The sequence below is a fragment of the Neovison vison genome, chromosome 2 (assembly GCF_020171115.1).
Source record: "Neovison vison isolate M4711 chromosome 2, ASM_NN_V1, whole genome shotgun sequence".
NCBI lineage: Eukaryota > Metazoa > Chordata > Mammalia > Carnivora > Mustelidae > Neogale > Neogale vison.
In genome coordinates this window covers 30,944,939-30,972,934 of record NC_058092.1, presented here as the reverse complement: position 1 = coordinate 30,972,934, position 27,996 = coordinate 30,944,939, and the positions used below count along the sequence as shown (strand labels likewise).

Sequence of the window (27,996 nt, the reverse complement as noted above, 5' to 3'; positions counted from 1 at the left end):
GTTCACTTCAAAAAAATATTCTTACATCTCTGTACAGTAAACATCATAGGTAGATACTAAGCAAGTTTGGTATTAATTTTATTCTATTTTCTGTATAACTTTAAGTACATAAAGGTTTATTTCCACAGGCCTCAGGAAATGGGTAGAAGTCACAGGACAATCTCTCTTCCCACCAAAAAAGTTGCATTATTTTGGTAAGTGTCCTAGAGAGAAAAACTGTAATTTACATTAGCAGTGCTGTGCAAGATTCTTACATAAGACCTAAAACCAGGCTGCAGTGGAGATTTTAGTCCTTTGTTCAGGTGCCTGGACAGAAGCCAAAAGCAGTTGAGCATGACAGGGCAAAGGAGGCAGTGAAGGTGGAGGACAGGCACCCAGCATGGAAGGAGGAAGGAATTTCAGATCCCTTGGAATGGTGTGTTTTTCGTTTTTTTTGTTTTTTTCTTGTTTAAGTCGTCTCTGTAGGAAGGTGCTGGGCAGGGATCCCAGTGAAAGGAAGGGGCCGAGACTCCCTTAACTGGCTGGGTGCGGGGCACTGCCACAGCGGCTGACACGGGAGAACCTACTCTCCCAGATTCAGGCAGAGCCAGGATGGAATGCAGAATGAAAGGAATGCTTATGGGAAACAATTCTGCTTGGAATGCTAGCTGGCCAGCTTCAGCCTTTGGTCAGGTACAACCCCTGCCTCACTTGTCAATAGTGAAAAATTAGTTTGGTAAGAAGAACCCGCTAGAATCACACCGGCCTCTGCTACCTTCACGCTCAATGATAGAAAAAGGTGAACTTGTGTGAACATTCTGATATGTTAATCCCCGGGGACTGCTTTAGTCTTCCCAAAGACTGTTGGTCAAATAGCCTGCAAAGGCCGAAAGCTTAGACACACCAGTGCTGGTGTGCGGTTCCTTAAGGAGGGACTGGCGGTGTGGTTGAGCCGATAGGGAAAAGCCGCACCTTCCTGCAGAAGATGAACTGACCTGCTCTCCCGCCCCAAATCTCAGCCTGAGGTATATTTCAGTGAAGGCAGGTAGCTGTGCTTCTCAAAGCAGAGAAGCAGTTTAAGAGCAGAAAGGTAGAGGAAACCTAGAAAAGAACCGTCTTGATACAGATTTATCCCATGGTGTGAGGGAAAGGGCAAAGAACCCGGTGGCACTTCGCTTATCCAGCAATTTCTGTCACTGTGGTGACCAACTTCTGCCCATTCCATAGGGTCTTGAACTGCTCAGGGACTGGGAATTCATTCTGCAAATAAAGAAACCATGTTTAAATCCAAGCTACACAATAAATTGAGGTTAAATCTTACATTCTTCTCCCAATGCTTGCTTCCACTAAACTCCTGGAGCAAGAAGGATGTCCTGAGAGCGAGACCGAACCACCTGCAGCAGCCTGGCTGTGTGAGTGGCAACACATCTCCTACGACACAGCTCCCCTGCCGCTGACATAACAAAGGGGCGCTGCGGTGGAGGAGTGAGAACACTGGCCCCAAGGCCAGAGAGGCAGAGGTGTGAGTGCATTCCCCACTGATCCTGGATCAGCAATCTCAGACAAACAAACCTGGGAGGCACAGGTGAGAACTTATACACGTTCTCGTATATACTGCATGGTGCCAGTCCTTTGGGGGCTGTGACTCAGTCCCATTCCTTGTTACTACCCTAAGCGTCTGTTCAACCTAAGGAAGGAAAAGCCACCTCCTTTGGAGCTCTACTTCATGAGACTACCTCACACTCATGGGTGGGGTGTCTGAGGTGCATATTGCTAGGCTAGACCCACTCAGTGCAGAGTGGCCATGAACTAACTTTCTCCGATGCAAGAAATCTTCAGTCCCTCCTGTTTTTAGAGCATACCACCAAAGAGATCAGCGAACTTACAAAGTCACCGCCTTCTGTAGGAATGAGGACATTCATCTCAGAAGATTTGGCACTGACTATCTCACAATCCAGAGAATTCTTGCTCAGGTAGACGTGGCAGCCATCTGTTTTGTTGATGGAAATGGTTGGCACTTTACCCATTACCTACAGAGGAAACCAAGCAGCTTAGTCCCAGTAGCTGAGGAGAGCAACAGTACGTTTCAGCAAAAAGCTTTCACTATTTTTGGTGATTCAGCAACTACACGCAAGCTCACAGGTATATAGCAGATACTGGACACCGGAGGTGGGCTGGGATGGGGGCTGGAAAGGGCTCACTCTAAGAGCCAACTCCTTTCCTGCCACCAAAGCAGCTCAGCTTACAGACTCCGTAGAATCAAATTCCCAGCACAGCAACATCTGTGGGTCAGCCATGTCTTTCAATTAATTCCTCAGGGACCAAAGGAAGGAGCCAAGATATCAAGTTACCTGAACTTTGACATCCCTGCTATTGATTATCTCCACAATGCCCACCACATCGTCGAACACCAGACCGAGTTTCTTACAGTTATCTAGAAGGGAGCAGATCAATAGTGTAACATTTTCACGAGGCTTGAACTCACAAACCCGAGATGAAGACCGAGCTGAGATCAAGAGCTGGACACTTAAGTGAGCCACCCAGGCACCCCATCAACAGTGTAACTTTAAAGGAAGCTACTGTAATAAATTTAACAATCTTTAGGAATAGGGCAGGCATGATTCCAGCCCTCTCAGCATTAGGACAGAGCCTGCCTAGGACAATGACAAAAACTCACCTACTGTAATGGAGTTTATTTTGCCCTTGATTTGCAATGTCGTGTTGACACACTTGTATATGTAAGCCACCTGTTTCAGCTCCGTGTCTTCAATCACCAGGTTGGGAATGTTCTCCTGATTTTCCTGTTTAAGAAATACCCCTTTTCAGGAATCCCATCACTAATACACCCTACCCCCCAGAACAAGCTGCCCCAAAGTTCTGTTCTTGTAATCTAAGCCAGAACCCTACACTGTTTGGCTGTGCTCCGTTTAAATCCCCGTCCCCACTTCTGGCTCCTTCTTGCATTTTTAACTCACCACTCTCCACTTCTTGCCCTCCAGTTCCAGTACAGCTGGCTCCTTCTTTGTGGTTGGTTTGGAGGATGGGCTGACTCCTGGTTTAGGTGCAGAGAACGGTTTGGGGCCACTTCGTACCGGACCGCTCTGAGCCTTCAGGGCAGGGTTCCTGTGAGTCTTCATGTCGTCAGACACATGTTTCAGGGCTGTAGGAACAACAGCTACCTTGGGCCTGTCCTTCATACCACGGTTTTGGGCTAAGGCAATAACCAACTTCTGCTCTCAGTGTTAATAAAAACTTTAAAGCCAAAAGCCAAGCCCTTGAAGATGTTCTCTCACAGGCAGTTTTGGGGAAGTGCTTTTAGAATTTCCCTTCTACCCCAAGGTTCAAATATACAGTTCCATTAAAAAAACAAACAAACATGGTATGTGTGGATACAGAAGGATTGGGTATGTGAATGCACAGAAGATGATCTTGAAAGACACTCACCAAATATATATTCATAATATATGTAGAGTTTTTAAAGCACAAAAGAAAAGTAATACATGATAGTAAAGAAAATTTGGGAAAAAGAAAGAAACCTCACCCACAGCTGACCTACCACGCCTCCTACTCAGTCTCTGCATTTGAAATGTCATTCCACGAGTTTTCCTACTGATAGAAGTTTTGTATTTGGTTATAACCATACACACTGTTAACAAGTCTGGTTTAACCAGTTAACACGTAAAAATTTTCTCATGTTAACCTATAGTGTATAAAAATGTCTTCTTTGTTTCTTTTTAAGGAAAAAATTCCATAATCACCTCTTGCAGGCCGATACATTCCTTGCTTTTGAATATGGCCCAATGTAAATAACCAATACTGACTGGCCCTTTCAGTCCCCCCACCACTCCTTGTGGCTATACTAGATGTCTTCTTCAACACTGCACAGCTGGCTGCAGAAAAAGACTTAATGGTTGCATAATATCTTATTAAAAGGACACACCACAGTTAACCATTTCTCTTACTGCTGGATATTTAGGCTGTTATACCATTTTTAGCTACTACAAATAATACTATATAATACTTGTTTTTTATTTTAGATATTTTTATAGGTAGATTCCTAGAAGAGGGCTGTATAATTTAATCTTCTACCTGCTGTGTATAAGGGTGTCTAGTTTCTCTATACCAACATTGGTAAATCTTCTGCAAAATTTCCATGACTAGCAATCATCCTCTGAGTTAGTTAACTGACCCCCACCCGGACGGACACACACACACACACACACACACACCCAGTGACTTCCCAAAGAGACCAGGTGGTAACACAGAAAAGGCTCTAGGGTAAACTGCCAGCACCATGCCTTGGTACAACAGGGTACTCTATATATGCCACTCAATAGTAAATAACTTTCCTATGGGGCAGAGGGTTCCCTCAACTGTAATCATCACTCATTTTGGTTTCCATTTAAGCCAGGTTTGAGGTCTCTTTGGGCAACCTGAAGGACGGTGACACCCCACATGGAATCTCCCATACACAAACCAGGATTCTGGTTTATCAACTGTCAGATCTCTACCTGGTAAGATCTGGCCCAAAGAACTTACTGTACCAACTTTTCTTGCCAAAATATCCACTTACCACGTGTGATGCTCTCCCCCTGATTAATCTGCGCAAACAGTGCTGAGCGGGAAGCAGACTCATCTGCGCCTGAACTGAGGGGGACTGGTGGGGGAGGTGGGCCTGGTGGAGGAGGAGGGGGACCCGATCCGGCAGAGGGTCCAGATGGCAATCCACTCAGTTCTTTTGCCACAGGCCCCTAGAACAATAAAGGCAGGTTAACACAGCCATCCTTTCTTCCCCTCTGTACCCTTCCCAAATAGGGTCTACATGTAATCAAGGACATGGGGTACCCACTGGAGCCTTCGATGCTTTGATTCATGCTCCCTAGCCACACCCAACTTCGCTTTATTCCCTCTTAACCTTTTCCAGGGACCCAACCCAGCTCCATTTTTCAACTTTCCCATTGTTCCTTTGGCCTCTAATTCCAGTTCTAAGCCAGCTGTGCAAATTGACTTGGCACCAGTACCTCAGCCTCAATGAGGCCAAGACTGATGTCATCATCTCCCGTCTGCTCCCCTACCTATACAATCACCTCCTTGATTCTATTTCAGTAAAAGATCCTGCCATCTGAGCTTGTCTGTTCAATTTTCTGGAGCCCTGCATCCCCCTCAATTCCATCAAATCTTTCTATTACCTTGGTTATAGCTCCTGCAAGTTTTTCTGCACCACCCCCGAGCCCCATGGGACCACTTCCACAGTCTGAGCATGAGCCCTTATCCCTAACCTATACACTCAGACTCTCTTAAGGACAAGTCTGATCATTATCACTCTCTTGCTCAAATACCTATGATATGCACTTATCACCTATTACTAAGTCTAAAAGTCATAATCAATGCTCCTTTCCAGCCTTTTCTCCTAAAAATCTCTCTCCTTACTGAAGACAGAGATGACCAATCTCTACATTCACTCTCTGTTACATGTACTCTGTTAAAGCTTTGCTATTTGCTAGTATCCCCGTTTCTCCCACTTCTCACTGTTCTATACTTGAAAAAAATCTCGGATCAGAGTACACCTGTTCAAAGTACAATCTCTTCTAGTAAGACTCACTCTCCTTCTACTCTGTACTCTGTATCGTTAGTATAGCATTTAGCTTGGTGATTTGTACTTAGGATTTTTATATTTCAATTTCTAAGCTTCTGGAGGGCTAGGATAATGTAACTCATTCTTCTGGCCCTCTGACCCATGTGTAATGAAAATGGATAGAACTAAATACTTCTCTGATCCTTGTTTTCTATACTCTTTTCTTTTTTCCCCTCCTTTTTCTTTCTACTCTTCACTGAAAGACTAGCATTTCTTCTTGGACCTTGGTAGCAACAAAATCAAAGAAAATTGTGGATCCTGTCCCGAAGGGGTAGAAGGAGGGAGGGAAGACTCACTAACCGTTTTGCTCCAGGCCAGTCCAGTGGTATGGAACTCCTTAATGTAAGCCTGTAGCTCTGTCCATATACTCAAGTAAGCTTTGACCCAATCCACATGCTTCTTATCGCTGGAGAATTAAAGAAGGACTCATCACAGATGGCCAGGGTACATTTTAACAGTGATTCCAGAACCCCTCCCATCTGTGAGCTCGTATCTTGGCTGTAGTGTGGCTCTGCTCTATGGCAGCTTTTCTAACATAACTGAACTTTACGGGGCACCTGGGTGGCTCAGTTGGTGAAGCGTCTGCCTTTAGCTCAGGTCATGATCTCAGGGTCCTGGGATTGGGCCCCACATCGGGCTCTTTACTCATCGAGGAGTCTGCTTCTCCCTCTATCAAATAAACAAAATCTTTAAAAAAAAAATAACTGAGCTTTACTATTTTAACCTATTTTATTATCCTAATAAGACTAAAGTCCATTAGGATAGGGACTGCAGATCATATCTCTTCCTATCTCTTATAGCAGTATTCCTCCAACTTTTTTAAGTATAGCAAAACTGTTGTTTTTTCTAAGCAGACCTTAAGCAGAACATAATACATAAAACTAATAAAAGCAGACATTCTACGCATGAAGCTGTAGTGGAGAGAAGGTTATTCAGGCATCACTGTGGAACTCCAGGACTTTAAGAAACTCAAATGCTCTATAGCACAGTGCTTTACGTCCCTCCCACCAAAAATCTAAAATCTTCCTGGAGGAAATAATCATCATAAGATTATAGAAAGAGCACTGCACTATAGTCCAAGTCTCCCCTCTTCTATATTAGCTGGAAGACTCTAGGACTTATTTTTTTTAAGATCTTATTTATTTATTTGACAGATACAAGAGAGGGAACACAAGCAGGGGGAGTGGGAGAGGGAAAATCAGGCTTCCTGAGGAGCAGGGAGCCCAATGCGGGACTCCATTCGGACCCTGGGATCATGACCTGAGCCGAAGGCAGATGCTTAACAACTGAGCCACCCAGGCACCCCGACTTTATGGCTACTTAGCATAAGACCGAATTTGCTCAACTGTAAAGTGCGCGGAGTTTAATGGTGGGGTGAATCAAAAACACTACAGTGCTTAACTCTAGGTTGCTGGAAGGATCAAGGAAGAGCCTGGTGTTCTGAGACATATTTCACACACATGAAGGCTATTCCTTCAGAGTAGTTATTCAATAAATGATTGATGGAAGGAAGAGTCTAGGTAATTATGCAGCTGCGTGCTGTCACTTCAACTCAAAACCAGCAATGGAGAATTCAATTAGGACTGATGAACATATGTGGTTAGACACACAATGACTCCCTACCCCTTACCTGATACCTGTGCTTTGCCAAAACAGCCTTCCTCTCACTTTACCTAGTAAATTTCCTAGTAGATCTAACTGAACCTTTTGGCATAGGGCCAGTTAGAAATTCTCAACAAAGGAACAAAATCCACCTTGTCTAAACAGGCAAATTAAAGGGCATTCATTTGGATGCCTGGGTGGCTCAGTCAGTTAAGTATCTGCCTTTGGCTCAGGTCATGATCCCAGGGTTCTGGGCTCCAGCCGCACATCACACTCCCTGCTCCACGGGGAGCCTGCTTCTCTGTCTGCCTGCCGCTACCCTGGCTTCTACTCCCTCTCTGACAAATAAATAAAATCTTTTAAAAAAATAAAGGGCATTCGTCCATTTTAGCCCTAGCAAAACTTCCTAAACCTGAGAGAGTTAAGGATTAGACTTAACTAGGGTAGAGACTAAACGGGTCTCTACAAACGAGAGAAAAAGCAGAAGTGACAGCAGAAACACTTCCTGCTTGCAAATGCAGCTTCTGTGAGCTAGTAACTATTGAAATTTCCAGAAAGTAGCCCTGGGGTACAGAACCAACACAACAGCCTTAACCCCAAGTGCTACTCCGGAAAGCAACCAGCTGGCTTGTCCTTGACCCCTTGAGAAAAAGGCTGGACTTACACATCTTTGTACTCCTTGAGGACTCGGTTTGTATAAAACATGGCAGCATCATTCATTTCTTTCACATAGGGACCAGGCTTGGGAGCCTAGAGAAAGAGAAGCTGTCAGTGACTCAGGGCCTCTCCCAGCCATCTCTCTTACCCTTTCATTGCATCCCTTCCCTCCCATGGAAGCTGCACTGCTCACCATAGCCACCCAACCCAGGGCCTGGATACTTTCGCTGACAGCTGATAAGTGATTGAACAACTTGCTGCCTCGGTTCTTCTCCCGGAAGGTTATCACTTCCTGGATCTGCTCTGAGATGGGGGCCAACAAATCGGAAAGCTTATTCTAGGAAAAGACATGGGAAAAGATTCAGGTTAGTCTCTCTGTAAAAGCTTTATGTATTGGTCAATTCTGATTCTGCACGCAAGAATTCTTCATGGGCTATAATGAACACCCAAATAAACTCTGTATTCATCCTGCATAGGTTCATATGGCTAAAATACTGCTCATCATCTCACTCTCCTCTGGCTAGATCTGGTGGTTCTTCAGGATCAGGACCCATACTCCAGCTACACCACAGAATTCTACCATTTCAGTGACTTGTCTCTTTTCTGTCCCACTAAGAAGAGACACTAGCTCATTTCTGAGCCTTTACTCATGATGGTCTCTTCTTTTTCCAGATAGCCAAATGGTTCCCCATGCTTCATGAGGAACAGCCCTCCTGCCCCAGCCACACTGGCCACTTACAGCAGCTCCTGTCAGCATAACCAATTCTGGCACCTCATCACACATCAGCAAAAACTATTAATGGACTCGTGTGAGTATGTTTTTTGAAATTTCTCATTAATTTTTCAAAGACAAGGGCTTTGTCTCAGCCCTCTTTTATAGTCTTTACAGCCCTCAATACATTGCTAGCCATACAGCAGCTGCTGAGCAGAGATCTGCTGAATCAAATGCAATTAGGGGGCTTGCCATTTGAACAGGCAGATTATTAGCAAAATGGATGAATCTTGTGTTTCCATGTTTTATCCTTTCAGTTTTATCCTTCCAGCTCAGTTTCCTAAACATCTCAATTCTCAGATCTTAGCACGAGAAACAGTCTAAAGCAGGAGTCAGCAAACTTTCTCTAAAGAGCCACGCAGTAAATATTCAGTCTCTGCAGGACATACAGTCTCTGCTGCAATTTCTCAACTCTGCCATTATAGTGTGTAAAGCAGCAACAGACAATACTTGAAAGAACAGGCATGGCTGTGTTCCAAAAATCTTTCATTTACAAGAGAAATGGCAGGCCAGATTTGGCCGGGGAATGAAGTTTATCAACCCTCAGTCTAAAGCACAGGAAATATTAACAGTGTCTCAGTTGCCTGATTTGTTGTTGAAAGTGTAGGTTTCAAGAAAAGGTTTAAGACCAATGCTTTAACCATTCAAGAGAGATTAAGAATTAGAGTCCAATATATTTAACATTATCTTATATTATTTTTACACTGTTTAGGCATGCTGACGGTCCAGGAGTTTTAATACAGCATTAACAGGAAGATTTCTTTTATTGACCCTCTGCCTAGGAAAGTCAAATGCAGAAAGAACAAATAGAACAAAACTCAAATCCACATTTTTTCCAACTGATCTTCACACCTTAGCAACATAAAATTTTGACGTAGGAGTAAACTTAAAGGGAAATCCCAATCACAGGAGGAGGAGGGGAGAAACAATACTTCAAGAGTTTTAGGATCTCCACAGTAGCATTTTTAAAGCCCAGCCACAGCGAAGCAAGAGAACCTCTATGACCCAAAGGGCTCAGAGGACAATATAATGCATTTGGCCTCAGCCAAGACATTAAAAAAGACTACTGAGAGAAGCAGCAAGGTCCAGGAGTAACTATGGTCCTAAATAAAATGACAGAATAAAATAAATAAATAACAAAAAACAACCCCAAACTAGTAGAGTCCGATAACTACTCAATGACACATTCTCATGCACTTTAAGTCTGACTATTCTGGGACTTGGTGTGAACGTACATGGGCCTGGAAGGTCTATTTTAGCATGTTGTGATACAGCAGAAACCTCTCAATTGTCCTGAGCATCAAACCACAAGGAAACCAACTAGCAGTGAACTTACGCCTGCTGGCTGCTGACACTGAGAGGCTGTAACCAAGAGAGCTCGCTCCAACTTCAGACCTGTGTGGACCATCTCCGCCTGCCAGAAAGAAGAATCACTTATCAATGACACATTACAACTGGAGAGGGTCCTGATAAGAATAACCTGGAGCCTCTACTTCCACGTACTCTGGTAGCAACCTAGGCATATCCTGTTGCTTTCCTCAGGTACTCCAGATTCCAGGGAGTGACAGCAAAATTACATATACCGCTGTTCCTGTTGGAACTCATCAGGGATACATAGCCAGGAAGTGAAGATAATCAGAGTTAGCCTTAGATGAAATCAGTTAGCAAATGTACATGGAGTGCGGTATGAAGTGCACTGAAAAATCCCTCCTGCCTCACATCACCAAAAAAGCTCTTTTCTCAAACACCTGAGGCTGAAGTAAAAGCAAAGGCCAAATTTATGCCTGAATTCTCAAGGTATTTACTTCCTTAGGTTAAAGCTATTTCTCAAAGGCTAGGTCATAACCCATTCAGATTAAATACGTATTTCTTACTGACAGTCATAGTCAAGAGAGTTTAAGAAATATGAGGCTATAACCACTGTCTAAACACAAAAATTCAAATAAGGTAACCTATTTTTTCTAGATTTGTGTTTTTAGAACATACAAGTGATACATGTTTTTAAGTCTTTGCAAATGTTACATACTGTATAAAGTAAAAATGTAAGCCCACTCCTGTATCTAAGTCCCAGTCCCACTCAGAAGCGCTAACACGACTGCCAACAGATGGTACATGAAAGGCTCAAAATAGATCTTCCAAAGATCAAGCAACCAGTCTTGCTAAAGGGTCAGGAAGATCCTAAACATGGTTATTGCTTACAGAGATTACAGAGGACTAGGAGAAAGATTTTGGGTCCCAAAAAGAGATTCAGAATATGTATCTGAGTGTGGGGGTGGTGACAGTGGAGGTGGCAGCACATGAAGCAAGGTGGGTGGAGAGGCACCTGTCACTGCCTACTTCACATTCTTGCTGTGAGCTAAGTGTGAAAATAACCACATTAGCATAACTAATAACTATCATGCATAGCTTTATAAATGCTAAGTCATGACTATGATTTCTTTGAATAAGCCACCCTAGGCTTGGTTATATAACATGCTGGGGGGGCTGCCTGGGTGGCTCAGTCATTAAACATCTGCTTTCGGTTCTGGTCATGATCCCAGGGTCCTGGGATCGAGCCCCACTTCGAGCTCCCTGCTCAGTGGGAAGCCTGCTTCTCCCTCTCCCACTCTCCCTGCTTGTGTTCCCTCTCTCACTGTGTCTTGCTCTAAATAAATAAATAAATAAATAATATCTTAAAAAACAACAACAACATGCTGGGATCAGAATGGGAGAATATTCTCACTGTAAGATAAACCAAGCCATATATGTATTTTTAACAGATCTTATTTATTTATTTATTGTACGCATGTGGGGGGAGGGGCGAAGGGGAGAAAGAATCTCAAGCAGATTCCTCACTGAGCATGGGGCCTAATGCGGGGCTAGATCCCATGACCCCGAGACTATGACCTGAGCCGAAATCAAGAGTCAGATGCTTAAGTGACTGAGCCACCCAGGTGCCCCCCAACAAGCCATAATTTATGCACCACGCAGGTCTTCAGTATAAAAGAAGCCCATGCAGAAAATGTGATAAAAGCTGAAGGCCTGGAAATATTTGAGAAACTGTTCCAGTGCCTGGAGTGAGCTCCTCAGTGAAGGTAAGAGAGGAGGAGCCAGGACCCTCTCAAGGGGCTCTTAAACCAAGAAAGATCTAAAGACAGCCACCAGTCCTTAAAGGAAGGAAAAAGGGGCAAAACATCCTTACATGTTTCTGCACATCTCCCCCAATCTCTTTACTGATCTTCAGGTACTCTGCCACAGGACCAGCAAGCAGTGAGTCGAATGCTTGCACATATGGAGCTGCTCCTGCTAAAGACAGACACACCACAGAGAATCAGTCCTGCACCAAAAAGATGATTTATTAAAAAGCCATTCCACATGAAAGTGGAGAGGCAAGGTAATAGAGTAAACAGAATATTGGAACATGAGTCCAGTACCACCACTGACTGTGTGATCCTAAGTTACTTTTCCTCTCTGAGACTAATTTTATCTATAAAATGAAAACTTAAAAAAAAAAAAACCTGAGCTCCCCTTTAGCGCTAACATTCTATGATTCATTTGGTGCATATGCAAAACGGCTAATTTGCCAATCATTTGGACAGAGGAAATTTTCCTATCACTTGTCGCCCAACTTCTAGAGTGGTTTTACTAAAGAAAGAACAGGAAGTATCACACAATCAGGAAGTTCTTATGTTAAAATAACCACAGGCCTCCCTACACAAGTCACTTCCTCCCTTATCTGTTCACAGGCGACGAGCTTAGCAGATTAAGCATTTTGGGATGTTAACTTCGAAGGAGAACATATACTGTGACAGAAAAATTTTCGGCCAAAACACTGAGTTTTCATTCAAAGTATTCTGCTGGCTGGATACTGCTTACCTTTGGGAGCACTGTCTCCATACCCACAGTGCACATCAGAGCCATGGGATACAGCCTCCAGGCGGCCCACTGCCCTCTCCAGTCTTTCTACCAGATTTTGCATGTCAGCCATTGTGTACCACCTGCTGAAAGAGATCATATGTCACTTGTTATTTTAACAGTACACAGCACCTAAGGAGAAGAGACAAAATACTCATGGGGTGAGGAGGATGCTAAATCTGAACAGAATCAGTAACGAAACAAGATGAGAAACAGACTAATATATTTACAAAATCATAAAGACTTAATTAAGCAATATAGCGACTCAGAAAAAGGTGTTCACTAAAAGCAAACATTTATTTATTCAAATACTTATTGAATATTTACTGTGACACCACAGAATATTTGTGCCAGAATTTCGAATTTACGAAGTACAGTCACATATATTATCTCAGTTTGTGCCTCCCAACAATTACTCAGGAATCTCAGGTTAATTACTACATTCTGTAGAGAGAGTGAACTTAATTACAGTGAAGTTAAATGACTTGCTTGCAGTCACACAGCTAGTTAATAAGAAAGCCAGCCCTCAAATTTAAGTCTTCTGGCTCTAAATCCAATGCTTTTTCCTACAACGTCCTGCTGCCTACTTACAGAATGCCCCAAACCACAATAAATAGGATATTTATTTTGCCTTCAATAACTTACAGACTAATAGTGGGTACTTGACAAGTACACTAACAACTACAAACAAATAGAAAAAAAAATGTCAAGGTGATATAAGAATGTTGCAGATACAGTAACAGAATTTCAGGAAGGAGAAGAGCATATTAACAGAAAAAATCAGGTAAGGACAGCATGGACATGCTGCCACTGAGCCAGGCTTCACAAATGAGCATGGCAGGATCTAGACTTGGAGTAGGAAGAGAGACACATCCGGAAGAGCTTTTTTCAGATCTTTCACAAGTACTAATTTATCTGAAACTAGTCTCACTCGATGTCTAAAGAAATCCTAAAGAAAGTAAGCTCTACCAGAGAAAGGATATTCTCTGGCTTGTTCCCTATTATACTCTACCATCTAGGCCACTGCTTGGCAAGTAGGTGTTCAGTAAGTATTTATGGAGTTAATGAACCTAAAGCATAGCATCTCAAAACTCCAGAGGGATAAGTGTTCTTAAAGTTGCCCATGCTAGGGGCGCCTGGGTGGCTCAGTGGGTTGAAGCCTCTGCCTTCGGCTCAGGTCATGATCCCAGGGTCCTGGGGTCGAGCCCAGAATTGAGCTCTCTGCTCGGCAGGGAGCCTGCTTCCTCCTCTCTCTCTCTCTCTCTGCCTACTTGTGATCTCTGTCTGTCAAATAAATAAATAAAATCTTTAAAAAAAAAAAAAAAAAGTTGCCCATGCTATACACACAAATAATCATTCAATGTTTTCAATACACGAGCACATGAAATGTTTGAGACCATAAGTGATATCATAAAAATAAGTCAGTGAAATTTCAGTCAAAGCCTTGACTTGGGAGATTCTACTTCATTAATTAGTTCAGTTACTGAGCTGAATGAGCTCAACACCCTTGAAATTGCCTAAAATGACCACACCCATTACAATGTCCTCAAAAATGACATGTCAGAAGATCTCAACCTAACACACTGAGCAGATAAGCAGATTTACAAGACAAAGTAAGGAAGACAGTATATTTTTCTTGAAGATTTTATTTATTTGAGTGAGAGAGAAAAAGAGAGAGAAAGAGACGGAACAAACACGGCAGGGGGAGGGAGGGAGCCAGAGGGAGAAGGAGAAGCAGACTCTCTGGTGAGCAGGGAGCCCGACATGGGGCTCGATCCCAGTACCCTGAGATCACGACCTGAACTGAAGGCAGACATTTAATAGACTGAGCCACCCAGGTACCCCAAGAAAGAAAATATAATCCCCGTCCATTCTTTTCTGTTTACAAGGCTCTGGTCTCTCTGGGCCTAGCAACTTACCACAGGAAGTTTTGTTTTGACTTATTTAAATAATCTCTACACCCAATGTGGGGCTCAAACTCACAACCTTGAAGATCAAGAGTCATATGGTCTTCTGACTGAGTCAGCCAAATACCCCAAGAATGTCATTTAAAAGACAATCAGAGAGGTGCCTGGGTGGCTCAGTGGGTTAAAGCCTCTGTCTTCAGCTCAGGTCACGATCCCAGCGTCCTGGGATCGAGCCCCACATCAGGCTCTCTGCTGATCGGGGAGCCTGCTTCCTCCTCTCTCTCTCTGCCTGCCTCTCTGCCTACTTGTAATCTGTCTGTCAAACAAATAAATAAAATCTTTTAAAAAATAATAAAAAAATAAAAAATAAAATAAAAGACAATCAGAGAAAAAAGTAAAAATGTGAACCAAATAAACCTTTCATTCCCTGGCCTGGAGAATAGCAGAAGTCTCCAAGTCTCTGTTCTTCTCACAAATGGAACAGACTAGAAGTAACCAATACATTCTCCTTTATGTTATGCCACCATCACCTAAGTACCCAAATTACTGACCATTCTGGATACTGTCCAAGGACAGAGTCACATATAATCCACCACAGTCTGTAAATCCCAGGGAAAAGGCAAACTCCTAAGCTATCCTCCATTAATAGATACTACCCATTCCAGGAGCACCTGGCTGGCTTAGTCAGTGGAGCGTACAACTCCTGATCTCAGGGTAGTGAAATCGAGCCCCACGTTGGGTACAGAGATTACTTAAAAATAAAATCTTTGGGGCACCTAGGTGGCTCAGTGGGTAAAAGCCTCTGCCTTCGGCTCAGGTCATGTTCTCAGGGTCCTGGGATCGAGCTCCAAGTCGGGCTCTCTGCTTCCCTTCCTCTCTCTCTGCCTGCCTCTCTGCCTACTTGTGATCTCTGTCTGTCAAATAAATAAATAAAATCTTCAAATAAATAAATAAATAAATAAAATATTTTTTTCCCTCCCCCTTTTTTAAAGAGAGAGAGAGTGTGCTCTCCCAAGGTTTGGGGGGGGGGGGCTGGAGGCAGAGGGAGAGAGAGAATCCCAAGCAGGTTTCATACCCAGTACAGAGCCTGATGTAGGGATTGATCTCATGACCCTGAGCTTATAACCTCAGCCAAAATCAAGAATCATATGTTTAACCAAACCACCCAGGTACCCTGTTAAAAATAAAATCTTAAAAAAAAAAAAAAAAAAAAAAGGATACCACCCATTCTGTTATAAAACACATTCTTTCATATACAATGGATACTACAGGTTGAGGCTAGTGTTAACATGGAAAAACAATGAAGTGCATCTAATGGCTGCCAGGGTTGGTGGACACTTACTCATCTTAAAAGCTTAGTAATACAGCTTCATGAGATTTTTAGATCCTTTTTTTCTGTATTTCACTTGGACTTGTAAGCTTTCATTGCTAAACAAGCTACAATTTTGCTGTCTAACTTAAGAAGAATGTAAAAGAATAATACAGCTATCATTTATAGGTAATCTCATTCTATCATTAACCAAACAGGAGAATGGTACTTAGTTTTTCTGATTTTGGTAGAGGCAGAGTGAAATCTGAGATGCTACAGGAAAGAATATCCAAAATTGAAAGAACCAAAAGACACACCTTATCTCACTCTCCATCCCCACACACATATTCACATTCTTCAGGTGGTCATGTCCACTCCCAAGCCTTCAACTAGCATTATGGCAGCACCATTCTGCCTGTTTCCGGAGTGGCACCACAACAACCATCTATAGACCAATGACTCCCAGAGAAGTATATCCAGCTCAAGCCACTCTTCTGGAATTTATAATTTTAGATCCAACTTCCTTCTAGACATTCCTACCTGAATGTTCAGAACGCATCTCAAACTGAAGTATCCAAAAAAGAACTCATCGTCCTCCCACACTTCTCCTCCCCAGTGGCTCAGTAATCCAGCACTATTATCAACCACCTGATTGACCAACTTAGTAACCCAGGAACAATGAAGCATCAAAAGTATAGTGGTTAAGAGCATGGTCTTTAGAGAAGTCAGATAGTTTGGGGGTTTGAATAACAGTACTCACAGGCACTGTGACTATGAGTGTTATCAAATTTTCTCAGCCTCAGCTTCCTTATTAGTATAGTGGAGACAACAGTACAAAATCCAAAGGGCTAAAGTTACAATAAAGGAGAAACACACTTGACTCTTGAATACCACAGGTTTGAACTTATCCATATACATATGAATTTTATATAATACAGTACTATAAATGCATTTTCTCTGCCTTTGATTTTCTTTCCTTTTTTTTTTTTTTTAAAGATTTTATTTATTTATTTGACCTAGAGTTAGAGAAAGCACAAGTAAATAGGCAGAGCAGCAGGCAGAGGGAGAGGGAGAAGCAGACTCTCCACTGAGCAGAGAGCCCAACGCGGGGCTCAATCCCAGGACCCTGGGATCATGACCTGAGCCGAAGACAGCCGCTCAACCAAATGAGCCACCCAGGCGCCCTGCCTTTGATTTTCTTAATAACATTTTCTCTCTAGCTTATTGTAAGAATACAGTATAATATATATATAACATACAAAATATGTGTTACTCAACTGTATGTTATCATTAAGGTTTTCAGTCAACAGTGTGCTATTAGTAAATCTGGGGGGAATCAAAAGTTATATGCTGACTTTCAAATGCACTGGGGGGTTAGGACCCCAACCCCCATGTTGTTCAAGGGTCAACTGTACATGTAGCAGTCCTGGATCAGTGCTGAAAAACAGCAAGGAATCCATACATGTTAAATTATATTGTTCCTTACTCCTGCAAATCTAGCCAGTCATCAAAATCCATAGGCTCGGGGCGCCTGGGTGGCTCAGTGGGTTAAGCCACTGCCTTTGGCTCAGGTCATGATCTCAGGGTTCTGGGATCAAGTCCGCATCGGGTTCTCTGCTCAGCAGGGAGCCTGCTTCCCTCTCTCTCTCTGCCTGCCTCTCTGTCTACTTGTGATCTCTCTCTGTCAAATAAATAAATAAATAAATAAATAAAATCTTAAAAAAAAAAAAAATCCATAGGCTCTCATAGGCTCTATCTTGATTATCTCATGAAGATGCCCCTTGCCTTCATCCTGATTGTCAAAAAATCAGGTCTTCATGACTTTGCCTACATTACTGCAGTAACAGTAATACACCTTGTTTATCCATTCTACCACCATACCACCACCATACTCTTTCTCAAATGCAAATGGAATTATAATAGTCCTTTACTCAGTACCATTCAGTACTCTCCCAGGGCATTCAGAGTAAAGTCCAGATATGGGTTCCCATAATCTGATCCTGCTTTATCTCCTACCACTCTCCTCCAGTTTTGCCTCTCACCACACCCTTCCTGAACACACTACAGCCACACCAGGACTGCCTGCATTTTCCAGAAAGAATCATGCTTTCTCTCGCTTCTGAGCCTTCATACTATCTACTCTGCTTGGTTGTTGTTCCTCTCGTAACTCCTACTTGCCTTTTAAGACTCGGCTGAAGTGTTACTTTTCCTAGGAAACTTGTCGAGTTTGGTATGCTCTTCCTTCTCAATCTGCCCCCTCTCCAGAACTCCTACTGCCTTTTAAGACTCAGCTAAAGTACCACCTCCCCAAGAAGCATTTCCAGTTTATGCTCCCATAACTGTGCATTTATCTCTATCACACATTTAATATAATGGTTTAAAATAATTTATTTAATAGTTAATAGGAAACTAGCCACCCTATAGGAGGGACCATGTCTTTGCAATTCCAGTACTATAAATGTAGTAGGCAATATAAATACAGTAGGCTAATAAGGGTCCTTTACCCTCTCTCTCCTCAAAACAAGTCTGGCTGTCTTCTCTCTGACAAATCTGGGGAGATTCCCCCCTCTGTCTTTTTTTCCTCTTTGCTGTCTGCAGGATCTTACAATATTTCCACCTGTCAAATAAATGCTATCTTTTGGGCATAAATCACAATGATAAAGAGATCTTCAAACCAAGTATCATAAAGAAAATAACCTTGTTTATTAGATTATATAATACTAATTTTAAAAATATTCCTTTACAGTCCTAAGTGCTTTACAACATCAATTTGTTGTTTCTTTGATACTTAAAATAATTTTATGGGGTCTGTTAGAAAGATACTGATCTCCATCTTTAGAATGAAGAAATTCACAGAAGTTAGAAAGCCTGCCAGATATGGAATAACCAGTGGGTAGAAAACCTAGGCTCCGAGCACAAATTTTCTGAATCCTAGTCTGAGGCTCTTCCCATCACTCCACATTGCTTTTAAGCAAATAAGTGACTATGTGGTTCATCACAGCATCCAGCCCCTACAACTTGCTGAGCATAGCACTGTACGTTCAACGCCTCTTCATGGTGTCTTAGTTACATTATGAGCAGCTTTTAATTTTCTGCTTTCAGTTTCTTCCATGGAGGCCAATATTTTTTCATAGGCTAGATGACACATATTTGGAAGGCCAATGTTTAAAATAAGGCTTTTGCACAAGAATTTGGAAGTGTGAGAGTAGAAAACTATAGCTCTGCCTGATCTTGTTGTCATTTGATTGACAATAGCCAAGAACCAAGGGTAAGCCTCCATAAATGAATGTACAGATTCCCAACTATCTAAGCATTCATCATAAAACCTTCGGAAAGAGAGGCAGTCCTAATTACAGAAGTCTAAGGAGAAAAATTAGGATTCAGGAGACCAAGCTTTGAGGCCCAACTCAGCCATGTATTCACTGTATAACCACAGGACAGTCATTTAATAATGGGTCCTCACCTGGCACAGAGAGATGATGGATCAGAGGGGATAAGTTATTTTGGGAGCCTTAAAATGCAGTTTGAATGTAAAATGTTATCACTGCATGCCATGTGCTAGAAAACAGGTTTCAGGAGAACGAGAATTTATCCATTCTCCTCTCCCCACCCAGCCCCACTAATTCACAGCACCTAGAACAACCTGGCACACAGAAGATACTCATAAAATCAAAGTGCCTAGCATCGTACTTAGAAGCTACTGAAGACACAGAAGACACATGGCCCCTGCCCTCCCGAAACTTTCATTTTAATTGAGAAGGCCAAAACAAATGAAAATGCCAATGGAATAAATAATGAGGACTTCATTTTTTTAAATTCTGTTAAAGATTAGGAAGGAAACTTTTCCTAATTCCACGTAGATTAGGAAAAGTTATAGTACCTGCCTATACACAAGCTTTTTCTTTGCAGAATGTTGTATGGTTCTGAGTGATACAGTATAAATGACTATATGCTCTGAGAGTTGAGAAGAAATTAGTGAGGACGGATTAGGACTGTTAGGAGGAAAATGGGGCATCTTGATGGAAAAAGTGAAGACACTCCAGAGCAATCAGAAGCAAGGAGGAGAGAATACGAAGGCTATGTACATAAAGCAAGGAGGTTAACCTGCATAGAGCATCATGAAAAGTAAGGCTGGATAAGCAAGCCAGACTAGGTTATGAAGGGCACTGAAAGCCAGTCAGTATCTGAATCTGATGTTGTGATAAATGTGAAGCTATTTAAGCATTCTGAGTAAAGGAATAAAATGAGAGAAGCAAAATTTTTACAGACACTGTCTGATAAACAGAATGTGCTTTGGAATGGGAGAGATATTAAGGTCTAGGTTAGATTAAACTAGGAAACTATTAGGGTCTAAGTTAGTGTGAAATGCTGCTGATCATCTAGCTGTAAATTAAGAGGGCTGAAAAAATATTTTTTATATTTCAAAGGAAAAATAACCACAATATTTAGTGTCCAGCCAGATATAGAAACCAAAAGAAAAGAATCAATTAACCTACAAATAATCAGTTTAAGGTATCTAAGTAACCAGAATCTGAATTAAGTGGGAATATAAAAGAATGGTAAAATAGTTTTCCTGTCCCAAGGGAATCTAGCAGGAGCAATAATCACTGGCTTTCAGGATTAGGAGAGATTCTAGAAATCATCTTGTAAAAACAACATCTGATGCCAAAAAAATCCCTTCAACATTCTCAGCAATTAGGTAACCGCTATTCAAACACCTTCAGTGTAGAGACCCCAAGACTTCTGGAGGCAGCCCATTCCATTCAGACAGCTCGAAGTATTTAAAAGTTCTTCCTTATATGGAGGCAAAATCTGCTTCCCTGGAACTTCCACCCACTGATCTTGGTACTGCCCCTGGAGGTCATACAAAACAAGTGCGCATTAAACACAGAACAAGTACCAACTGTGTGGTACTGACTATTGAGTACTGTAGCATTCAAAGAAGGGAGTCAAAGATGACTCAAACTGCAAATCCAGGGGCCTAAGAGAATGACGACACTATACACAGAAACAGGTTTCTGGCACGTAAGAAGATGAAGTCAGTTTTGGATAAGCAGAGTCTGAAGAGGAGATGAAGCTTCTAAGTGGTTAAGTATTTAGAAATAAAGCTTGGGGAAGGATCAAGGCTAGAGATTGTTTGCAAGTTACTGGCAAAGAAATATCACAAAGGCATGAGAATGGATAGGCTTTTGGACAGATATCATGCCAAGGAAGAAGAAAACTATGAGGATGATTCTCCAGCAATTTCTTTTGTGGTCTGAAACCAAGAAAAATCAGAAATGGCTAGTGACTCCTGCCAAAGCTACTTCACAGTCTCCTCATTCTAACAGTTCAAACAATCCAATTCCTTCTGCCTATCAAGGAAGTTATTCAGAAATAAATGGAACCAGGTTACTCCTGAAGTTCTTGTCTCATCTCAACCAGGCAAATTAGCCAGTGGTATGAATGTCCACTTGAGTTGGAAGTTGCTATGCTTAAAATGCTTTCTACTTTGTCTGTTGCTGTTCCTCTAAATCCTACCCTTAAGTAAAACTGAAAAGCAACTACACAAGTCAGCTCGTACACTATGACAGCGCAACTATGACAGCCCAACTGATCTGCTTCAAAATGCTTCATCTGACCTTGAAGTTTTTAATTCTGTTCCTGAGATGGCATCTTAAGAAAATAATACGAATGTGGGAAAAGTGATAGGCAGAAGATGTTCACTGCAAAGTTAACAGACTTCTATGGGGTTGCCTGGGTGGCTCAGCTGGTTAAGCATCTGATTCTTGATTTCAGGGTCATGAGTTCAAGCCCTGTCTTGGGCTCCACGCTGGGTGTGGAGCTCACTTTATTAGTTTTTCTTTTAAAGATTTTATTTACTTATTTGAGAGAGAGAGAGAGCGAGCGAGTACACACGGGCTGAGGCGCAGAAGGAGAGGGAGACAATCTCAAGCAGACTCTGTGCCAAGCACGGAGCCCAGTGTAGGGCTCAATCCCACAACCGTGAGATCATGGCCTGAGTCGAAATAAAGAGTCAGATGCCCAACTGACTGAGCTTCCTAGGTGCCCTATGGGCCGTACTTTAAAAACAAACAAATAAAAAAGCTTAGACTTCTACTTAGGAATGGCTAAATGCACTGTGGAAGAAGAGCTGAAGAGTACACAAAATTTACAGTATTTGTCACATTAGACATGATAGGGTTTTGGACAATTAACCTATTTTTCAAACCTTTAACATAGATAATTTCCTTATAATAGAACAAAGCCCAGCTCCACCTGTATCTTTCCTAAGGTACCACGAAGCTATAAGGCATTAGTAAGTTTTACTCCTAACAATAGGAAATTAGAGTCTAGTTCTCATACCAGGCTCTAATATGTCACAAAGCAAAACTTAGACATGCTAACAGGAGACATTTATAAATTGGTTGTTTTAACCCAGAAACCAAAGAATAGATAGCACTTTGCCCTAGTAAAGATGCCCATCAAATCTAACCCAAATCAGGAGCCACTGTTCTTCCCCAAGCATTTAGTTTCACTGAGGGAACCAATGACATTTAGTGTCTGAGTCACTGCCATCTGAGGTTTAGATTAAAAGAGAAAGGTCTATCTTCTACTTCTAGGGAGGGAAAGAATCCAATCTGGCATCAGCACTTGTCTCCCGTTCTGTCCCCTATCTGAAATTCCAGAGTAAAAGCTAATTAGAATGTATAAGCTGAAGTCAGACTAAGAAACTAGCTGTTTCAATGGTCGGGGCAAATAAACAACTTTATGTGGCCACGGGTTCCCCTCTCTCTCTTACATTTAAGGAATGCTATGAAGATTAACCACATAAGAACACTGAGCAGGCATATTTTACAAATATAAGGAAAAAGTGCATTGGCTGACTTCAGCTGGATAGCTGCATAAAGATAGACCCAAGAATGCTGTTTGTCCCTAGCCATGATTCAGCTACAGCAAGAGATATGAAAAGATATGTGACTGTAAGTCTGCAATTATAACTTAAGTATAGGAATTTTAAATGACCTCTGCGGGAAACAAAAACAAAAGCAAAACAGAAAAAAGCAAGCTCACTCCTTCCATGAAACATTTCAGCTTTATTTTCCAGTCAAATGGAAAAGCTGAACACCACAGGTCTGGTAATACAAGGCAAACAAAGCTTTATTATAGCTAAGGAATATTTTTAGAGTTTTGATTCTTTTTATTAAGTTTACGTAACGGTATATCAAAAAAGAAACAATTTCATGATGAATGCTGTAGTTGCATTAATTTAAAGATGATTCAACTCTAACAATTTAATCAATCAAAATAAACAGAGTGTCAACATCATAAACTATAAGCTATGTAAAATAAATGGTAATCCTTGTTCACTAAACCAAGCTGTCTAAATGCAGGCACCATGAACGTAATGGGAATTTACATATCCAATATAAGGGATATATAAATCTGCTGACTTCCACTGTCAACTAACCCAAAGCTTTCTTCTTTTGAGTGCCCAATAAGAGGCATTTCTCTATCAAGATCACATTCTCTGAGGAAAACCAAAAAGGCAAGTCCTTCAAGTATCACCACCCAGAAATTCCTTGAATAAACAGTAATTCTTGATGCCTCAATGAAAAATGATTCATTCACTACAGGATATGCCATGTTTATCATGTGCATACACTGTGCTAAGCATGGCCACAAAGCCTGCCCTAGAAAATTTAGCTGGGAGAAATAAGATGCTGCACAATCATAATTATGACGCTTTCTAAAGCAGTGGTTCTCAATCAGGGGCAATTCTGTCCTCGAGGAGACAATGGCCAATGTCTGGAGACATTTTTGATAAGCACAACTGAGCGAGTGCTACTGGCATCTGATGGGTAGAGGCCAGGGATACTGCTAAAATCCTACAATGTACAGGTAAGACAACCCAACAATGAAGAACCATCCAACCTAAATGTCAGTTGTGCAAGGTTTCTAAGAAACCCTGCTCTAGTAATAGTAAGGAGCAAAAGGGAAGCTAAAGGGGTATAAATAAAATGCTAATGTAGTAGTTTAGGATTTCTAAATTACAATGTCAATCTACATTATTCAATGAAAATGAAGGTCAGAGTACAACTGTGGAGAATTCTGTAAACTGGACAACGGTATTTACATTTGATTCTTCAGGAATCTGAAGCCAGGTTAAGATAAGAAGACAAAAATGGCTCTTTCTAAAAGATTAGCCTAGTTATGGTAGAAAAAGGTAAAATTTAAGTATGAAAGCCAGGTTAATAGAAAGTAAAAAAAGAAATTGATGATGATAATTCAAAGGCATAATCATTAGGACTGAGTAAGATAAGGCTTGAGGATCCTCAGATTTCCAATCTCAGGATTAAATTTCCAACCAGAAGGTTCAACCTCCAATGACACTTTGCATTTGCTCGTTTAAGTAAAATGCATCTTTGACTCACAATGCTTCACAGAAAACCGAAAGGAGGAAGTCACTTTTTAAACACTTAGTCCCTGGTTAAAAAAATATTGCAACTAAACATATGCATGTATAACCAAGAAAAGGGGTGAGAAAAAAGATCACCCCTCAAATTGGAAACAAAGCATTTTACAAATTAAACAGCTAACTTTCTCAGAGCAAAAATACACTCACTGAAACTTAACAATACCACCAGTTTTGGTTTTCATGACAGGCTGTACTTGACAAAGTACTTTCACTGCTACCATTTTATTTAAACTCCTCTCAGACACAAATTATGTCTACCCGATTAATGAAGTATTTCTAGTGAAGAAAAAGGTGGGAAATTCCTACAGAAATGTCTTTATGCTAGACCAAGACAACTCAAATAAGCAAACTGCCAACCACAGAACAAAACCCAAACACATTCAAACAAGGCATCAAAAGCCCTTTCCAACTTGGCAGCCATCTATCTACCCTTCTCCCGGTCTTATCTTCTGCTACAAACTCCAATACTCCAGGTACTTCACTGAATGTAAGCCCTTTCCTGCCTCCACATCTTTGCTCTTCGTTTCCTTTAGTAAGGATACCTATCAGACATCTTTGCCTGGATATGCTACAAACACCTCAAATTAATTATGTCCAAAATTCATTTTCTTTCCATGCCAACTCCCCAACTTACCCCTCTCCTCTTACATTACCTACCTTAGCAAATGGTACCACCCAGTTCCCTAAGCCAGAAAGCCAGGCATTCATCCTAGACTACTCCTATTTCTTCACTTCCATAAACAATTAGCCTCCAATTCTATGGATTTCATCTTTTAAATACTGCTCAGATCTGATCCCTCCTCTCCTTCCCACTGTCACTGTCTTAGTCCAAGCCATGACTATGACAAAAGCTTCCCAACACTGGACTACTTCGACATCATGTCTCTTGCAAGTAGACAAACTAAACTTTCTAAAACACAGATCTGACCACATCATTTTCCTATATAAAACCCTACAAAGCATCCTCAGAGCTTTCCAAGTAAGATCCACACTACTCAGCATGATTTACAAGGTCCTTCATATTTGACCCAGCACTTGCCACTTCCTTCACTTCTCCATGCATTATTGGAAAAGTCACACTGAACTAGCCATGGTCTTTCCTATGTCCAGATCTCCATGTCCTTGTGCTCTGCCTGTAAGTCCCTTTTCCAGATTCACCACATGGCTAAATAAGTCCTGCTACACTTATCCTCCATTTCCTCCTCAAAGCATAGAAACCCGCTCAGGTATTCCTCCTCTATTCTTGCATAGCCCTGTGCTCTCACAGTGCATTAGGACATGGTAAGCCATCCCTGATTTACCTGTCTGCCCCCAACCCTGTAACAACTATATTCTCAGCCACCAGGGCCAAGGGCCTCATTTAATATGTGCCTCAAACATATTAAGGGCTCAATGAATTAGTGGTGAATGATGAATGTGCTGGGCTAGCTTGTTTTTCACTTGAACAGGAATCCCTACAAAGAGCTTCAACTAACACAGTTCTAATACTAACTTCTGCCTTAAAAGGTTCTCATCCTTTCTTCATCAAGCTTACTGCTATTTATCCTTCAAAATCCATCTTAAATTCTGCTCTGCAGAAAGGATATTCCTGAGCTCCAAGTTATACATTTCCATAGTACCCTGCTCTTTCCTAACACTCATCACATTCATAATTAACTTCTTAAACACCCCTACAAAAACTGTTAGCTTCATGTGGGCAAGGTCTGGCTTGTTTTGTTTCAAAACTGCTTTTCCTGGATATGGTAGCGCCTGACTGAATCAACAAAATTTGTTACACTGAATTTAATCCTGTGGGGTAAGCAGAGATCTCCACTTAAAAGATGGGGGGGGGGTGAGAAAAATAAAGCTCAAGGAAGTTAAATAATGCATCTGTGGCTACAGATACTTAGCAGTGGGGCCAGACCAAACCTGAGCCATCTGACTTCAGGTCCAGAAGTATGCAACACCTTCAATAAAGTTAACTAAGCCTTTCAGAGTAGGAGCAACAAACCTGGAAGAATGAGAGGCTACCGGATGAAAATACAAAAAGACCTGCCACACTCTTTTTTGAAAACCTCCCCAGGACTTCCGAACAGTTTGCATTAAACAAACAAATAGACAAACCAAAACCGAAGACACGCAGCGGGCGGTCTTTAACCTGCAGCTGCCCGCGAGACAACACCGACCGGAAGACCACTCTAGAGGCAGAGAGAGGTTCCTGGGAAATAGTCGTAGGAAGGATCTGGAACTGATGATCTAAGAAACTGAGGTCTTGATTCCAATTGTTTGCCTCACTCGCTATAAGATCGTAGACCAGCCTCTTCGTCCCGGGATCAATTTACCCATCCGTGCAATGGGGACGAGTTGGGGGATAGAGAAGACTCTAAGGTATCCCTGGTTCCTTAGGAATGCCTACGTCTGGGCACCTTAGGAATAAGGTCCCGCTGAGGCTGACAGCCAGGACGGCAAAATCTAGCGGAGGGACCTTCCCAGAGGAGCCCGGCTCAGTTGGTCACCCTGGCCCCACCTCAAGAGACCGCGCCCAGGAACCCGGGTCGGCCTGAGGGCCTCCGTTCCGGCCCCTTCAGTAGGGCTCATCACGCGCCCATAGGCCGGAAGGGCCATTCACAACGCCAGGGGCCGGTGGACCGCGGAGTGGACCCCAGTCCCTACCCCGCCGCGTACCCTCACCTCGGAGTTCCGCCTCACCTCCCGACTGCGAACAGCCGCTCTTCACTTCCGGCAAGAACCGCCCAGCAATCTTCGCGCGACCCACTTCCGGGCCCTCACTGGGCGCGGCACCCCCACCGGAAATGGACGGCCGCTGAAACGCCGAGGTGGTGGAGAGACCGGGGAGGAAGTCTGGCCGCCCCGCTCGTGGCTCCGCCCCCTATTCTCCACGCCCGGAAGGGAGAATCCTCGCTAGCCCGGAGGGCACATGGGAGAGAGTCCCGCCCCCAAAGCGCGAGCGGCGTGCGTGCTTGAGGCTAGGCCACGCCTCTCCGCCAAATGGCGGGAGCCGAATCGTCCGGGCCAATGAAGGGCCGAAATTACCGGCTAAGCTCCACCTCCGGAGAAGGAGGACAGGTGAGTGGCTAATTGGTGCTCCTATCAGTGCGGTCTCGTTGGCAGAGGCTGGTGCCTTAGGCAGTCGGGAAGGGGTCTTGGAGGGACTGAGAGGCAGGCTTCTCTGAGGGCGGGAGTCCCCGGCAGGCGTCTACTCTCCAAGGAGATCGGAGCTAAGCTCCGCCTCTTTGGGCGTGCGTGCCTCAGTTGCCTCGTTTGTGACGTGAGGGTGGGGGGCGTTGGTCTGGACCGTGTTCTGGGGGTACCTGCGGAGGCTGGCGTCAGAAGAGTCGGAGGGGCTGGATCGGTGAGGGCGCGTGGGCCGAGCCCTGGGTTTCTGGGCGTGTCCGCCATCACCCCGCTCGCTCTGCCTCCGGGCTGGGAAGGTGGTGGCTCGCCCCACTTCCTGTTTGTTCCGCGTGCTCTGTGACCATAGATGGTCAGGTCTGGGGCCTCGCGGAAGCCTCCGCCCCGCGCTTTAGGAGTCCTTCCTCCCCGCGCGCTGGGTGTGGTCCCCGAGAATAAGATGAGCGGAATTAGAGAACATCCTGCTCCACTCCGCTCAAACCCAGTTTGTGAGGCCGCCTCGCCGCGAGCGGGGCGTGCCCTGCCTCCTGCCACTCAGTCCGGGGACGTCCTGCTCGGCGGCTGCAGCCGGCCGAGGAGAGACTTCGCTTGCCTGCTCCCCCGGGTCTGGGATCAGAGCTTTGTTCCCTCAAGGCTCGCACTTTGCAACCA

General features: G+C 43.0%; 1 protein-coding gene across 5 annotated transcripts; it reads right to left on the bottom strand.

Moving 5' to 3' along the window:
- Positions 1-61: 61 nt before the first annotated feature.
- CAP1 (cyclase associated actin cytoskeleton regulatory protein 1) lies at positions 62-27,008 on the bottom strand. 5 transcript variants are annotated; one of them, XM_044237917.1, is made up of 13 exons: positions 26,902-27,008; positions 12,501-12,625; positions 11,827-11,930; positions 9,982-10,059; positions 8,067-8,210; positions 7,881-7,966; positions 5,915-6,020; positions 4,553-4,730; positions 2,955-3,139; positions 2,657-2,780; positions 2,331-2,413; positions 1,866-2,009; positions 62-1,239 (listed from the first exon to the last, which is right to left on the bottom strand). In XM_044237917.1, the coding sequence occupies exons 2-13, from the start codon at positions 12,610-12,612 to the stop codon at positions 1,156-1,158; spliced, it is 1,428 nt and encodes a 475-aa protein (XP_044093852.1). In that variant the 5' UTR covers positions 12,613-12,625; positions 26,902-27,008; the 3' UTR covers positions 62-1,155. The 5 variants fall into 5 exon arrangements, with proteins under 5 accessions (XP_044093852.1, XP_044093854.1, XP_044093850.1 ...); XM_044237919.1 differs by having other exon boundaries at positions 12,501-12,622; positions 26,902-27,001; XM_044237915.1 differs by having other exon boundaries at positions 26,884-26,990.
- Between the last annotated feature and the right edge of the window lie 988 nt (positions 27,009-27,996).